The 4,391-nt window shown below is 36.6% G+C and overlaps 1 protein-coding gene across 1 annotated transcript in view; it reads right to left on the reverse strand.

The window, feature by feature from the left end:
* Positions 1 to 4,391, reverse strand: part of LOC107669526 (regulatory-associated protein of mTOR-like) — a 183,514-nt gene that overhangs the window by 91,859 nt on the left and 87,264 nt on the right. The window contains exons 9-12 of the mRNA XM_016461796.1: positions 2,624 to 2,698; positions 2,309 to 2,374; positions 1,327 to 1,518; positions 871 to 1,011 (exon numbers count right to left, since the gene is read on the reverse strand). Coding sequence (XP_016317282.1) covers positions 871 to 1,011; positions 1,327 to 1,518; positions 2,309 to 2,374; positions 2,624 to 2,698 — 474 coding nt within the window. The remainder of the gene's footprint in view (positions 1 to 870; positions 1,012 to 1,326; positions 1,519 to 2,308; positions 2,375 to 2,623; positions 2,699 to 4,391) is intronic.

The following is a 4,391-nucleotide window of genomic DNA, read 5'->3' on the forward strand; positions in this document are numbered from 1 at the left end:
ACTGCATCATTCATAAATTGTATTTATTTATTGTGTTTATTGTCTTAACGTTTCACCAGTTTATTCTGCTTTTTATTCAGCTTAGCTGCAGATATAAAGCCTGGCACGTCTTAAGTTCTATGAGCGCGAGATCACTTCTCTTTCAGTGCGAACACTTATTTATTTCATTTTCATAAAATAAAATGCTATAGTATTTAACTTTTCCTCTCCATCGGCGAATGATGATTCTGAAAGAAAACGCGCGATGTCTGTTTGCTAAAGCAAAAAACGCTACTTTTATGCATCTGAATCTCAGATAAACCTCGTGCTCTTATTTCAAGGTTGTTGTTAATGCTGTGGTTATTTTAACAGTTTCCTTCGTACATTCGGTTGAACGACATTGTTAAAACATTTATCATTCAATGGAACTGTGCGTATACTTTAGACAAGTAGTAAAACTACTTCACTTTAGCATTACTGGCCACGAGTACTAAGGAGAGCTCACACATCAACTGCTCAATGTGTCAGTGAGACGAACGGAGTCACAGACAATAAATAGGGGAGCGCGTGAAGGAGAGATGCGAGGGCACGAACACTGTTCAAGGTCTCCATTAATTCGTGCTTGTAGTAATTTAATGTGTATATATTTTGAAATCATTGAATCGCTATAGAAATCGTGATTCATTTGATTCTTAGCGTTTTAAATCGATTACTGTCCGAAATCGACGATTCACAATTCAAAATCCATGTTTCAAGATCGATGCATATGCATCTTCAGGGTTTGTAATCGATGCATCGAGAAAACGAGTGAATCGTTACACCCCTAGTTCTTACCATTAGAACAGACTTAAGACTATGATAATTAAGTTGATGAAATTCCAATAAACTTGCCTTTCTCACAATGGGACTTCCATCATTAATGAGTTGTGCTAGCATCATGGCCACATTATGATCAATGGTGGTAGAATGATCGGTTCTCTCAGCAGAATTCCCCACAAATGTACCCAACGCAAACACAGCTGCACACCGCACCTGCGAATGAGAACAACACAAAGCATAAATGAACAGCCTTGGTCAGGGTTATTGAAGGAAAGTAGCACTCTTTTTTGAGCATATATTAAAATAATTTATTTTGAGGTACATATCCTGGTCAGGAATAGACTTGGGAGTACACAGAAAAACAGAGAAAACAAGAAATTTATGTAAGGTTTGTAATGCATTATAGCAGGTTAATGTTCATGGATTAAGTTCTGAATTTGCAAGGCACTGTAAACATAAACCATATAAATACTTGAAAATCTAAAATAAGCAACATCTACAAGAATTAAACTGGCCAACGTTCAGAACCTCTGGTATAGGATCAGACAGGAGACTGTAGAGCTTCTCATGGGCACTATCTCGAACTCCACACCAGCGTGCAGAATCAAAATTCTGCCAGATTCGGCCCAAACAGATTGCCACCCACTGCCTCAGAAGAGGATGAGGGTCAATGAGCTGCTCCAGACAGATTGCAATCAGGTTACCCTGCAGACATGCCTCCTGATGAAAAGAAAGGACAAATTTTTTTTTTTGAAGATTATTCTATAAATTCTAACCTTGTAAAACAATAATATGTTCAAAACATCCTATAATATTCATATTTACTTTTCAAATTTGTCTGTAAACCCTATGGTAAGTTAACTTAAGGTAAGCTCACACTATACAACTTTTGGCTGGATTTTGCTGTCGCAGACAGATTTTCAAGGTCTGTGACAAAATCTGCAGATTGCGGCCAAATCGATGCTTGTTGTGTTTGCTGATGCTCGTTAGGTATGAGCAGGTCAGCAACATGATCTGAGCCTGTCCCGAGCAGTCACAGATGCTGCAACATTTTCAAACTTGTTTCAAATTATTGCCATGTGATCTTGTAGTGTATGCGATACAAAGACAAGGTGGAACTAATCTAGCCAATCACAGTGCGGATGATATAAATGGAAGAATCTTATAATAAATTTCTTGCTAAATTTATGTGAGAAAGCATTTTCTTTTTTACTGTTGGTCAGGACTGCCTCTCGACCAAATGTTTGTCATTTGTATACCTCCTCAATGTTGTGTTATGATACAAGACGATGAGAGATGACAAGAAACCTTGTGGAGTGTGAGCACCACAGCAATTCAGGTAGTCTTACAGTCCTGAAGTGAGAGCTTGCCCTTAGTTTTAATCTTTAGGAATGTATGTGTTGATCCATTGCTAGTCAGTCAGTCAGACAGACAGATAATATGTGCTGATTCTTTGCCACACTAATCATCTTGACCTCCATCTGCTTTTATTTCTGTTTCATCTCTATACCTGTCCTGTGTTGTAGTTGTTGACAATGACAGCAAGGATGAAGACTGCCATGGTTCGATGCTCAGCCTGGATAAAGAATCAGGAGTCAACAACTATATCCATAGTTCATGGATATACACTTCATTTAATTAACAGTGTTAATCTTATTTTCACTGTCCATCCATGATTTAATTGGTCAAAAGTACACAAAATTCCAACTGAAAAACAAAGAATAGTCTGAACTCTGCAAATATGGCACAGCAGATTAAGTAAACAAAACAGATTTTGTTTTGAACAAAGTGGAAAATGATTCAGTGCCATCTGTAAGATACTCACGGGCATGTACGAGTCAGCCAGTACTGACAGGAAGTACTTGTGTCCATTGTCTTTTACAAGATCAGCTTGGCATGACTACAGAAAAGAGAAAGAGAAAAAGCAGGAGGGAGAGTAGGCGAGTGTAAAAGAAGGAATTGAAGGAGTGACAACAATGTTACAAAACACCATCCTAACTGCTGACAACAGTTTCTCCCAATCTTGCTGTCTGATATAAACATCTGAGTTTTCTTGGAGTCAGAGTTGTAAAACACTTACATACTCCCCTAATGAAAATTGAACTCCAGCAAGTGAGACATCGCTGATACCAATAACACAATAACAGAGCCTGGAATGACCAGAGAGAGATGGAGAAAACCTATTTGTCCCATCTCAAACAGAATGTGTGTTGGAGGATAGTGTGGGCAAGACGGAAAGGGCAAGTTGTACTATTGCCTGCTTGTGCTCTCCATTTCATCTGGTGATTTTTTAAGTGCCATGTGCTATTGTGAACACACCAATGACACACACTGACCAGAATGCAGAATCCTGAAAAAATTTATCATGTTTTGAGACAAAATTTTAAGCAGCACAACAATTTTCAACTGTGATACTAGGAAACACCACTTGAACACCAAATTGGTACATTGATTTCTGAAGCATCATGTGATAATGAAGACTAGAGGAATATCTATCAATTAAAGCATGCCAATTAAAGGGATAATGGTCCCACTTTATATTAAGTGGCCCTAATACCTGTGTACTTACATAGTAACTGTGTACATAGTATGTAACCACAGTGTAAGTACATATTGGTACATAGTATCTACAGCTGTAATGTTTGTGTAACTACACATATGTAACAACCCACTGAATGGTATGTGTAAATACAAATATGTAACAGGACATTGGTAACAACACTTTTTGGTAATGAAAGTACAAATGTGAAACAGGACTAACAGCACTTTTTGATAAAGAAAGTGTTACACTTTATATTAAGTAAACAATTTCTATGGATTTACCATGTAATTACACTGATGTTACACAGCAGCGGCCAGTAAGTTAGGTTTTACATATAAATTGTGGTTGGTGTCCAGAATGTTACACTTTATATTAAGTGGACAGTTCCTGAGGAGTTACCATGTAAGTACACTGGTATTACAGTGGTGCACCAACTCCACCAACTTGAGATCCAACTCCTCCCACTTTTAGTCCAGGTGATATGTGCAAAACTTGAGGTGATATGTTCACTTTTTCATAAAAGCATGAAATTTGGTACACTTGTACAGTTTGGGCCCTGAACATTTTTAGAAACGGAGCCATCGCAAAAACACCTCGTGGTTGCCATGGCAGCCATTTTACTTTCCGCCATTACCAAATTATGTATTTTGTGTCATATCTTCTGAATCAAACATGATAAGACAGAGAAGATGATGTCAACCCATATATTTTGATGGTCAAGGATTACAATGATATCATATGCTATCCTATTACTTGTTTCACTTCTGTTTCAGTTTTTATAACCATTTTTTACCATGTGTAAGTTGTTGTTTTTTAGCATGTAAGTTTGGCAGTGTTATTTTTTAGGATTACTGATAAACTACTGTCGTTTGATTTGTATTATTTGTATTTGTTATTTATTTTAATTTGAGTTAAATTATGTCTGAATTTATTATGTCTGTATAGGTCTTTTATTAAGTTTTAGTTTTATTTAATTTGAGTTATTTTAATATTTCAACAAACTAAATGGAAATGAAATAATATATATATTGAATTTATAAATGTGTATGTA

The sequence above is a fragment of the Sinocyclocheilus anshuiensis genome, unplaced genomic scaffold (assembly GCF_001515605.1).
Source record: "Sinocyclocheilus anshuiensis isolate Anshui unplaced genomic scaffold, SAMN03320099.WGS_v1.1 scaffold612, whole genome shotgun sequence".
Lineage (NCBI taxonomy): Eukaryota > Metazoa > Chordata > Actinopteri > Cypriniformes > Cyprinidae > Sinocyclocheilus > Sinocyclocheilus anshuiensis.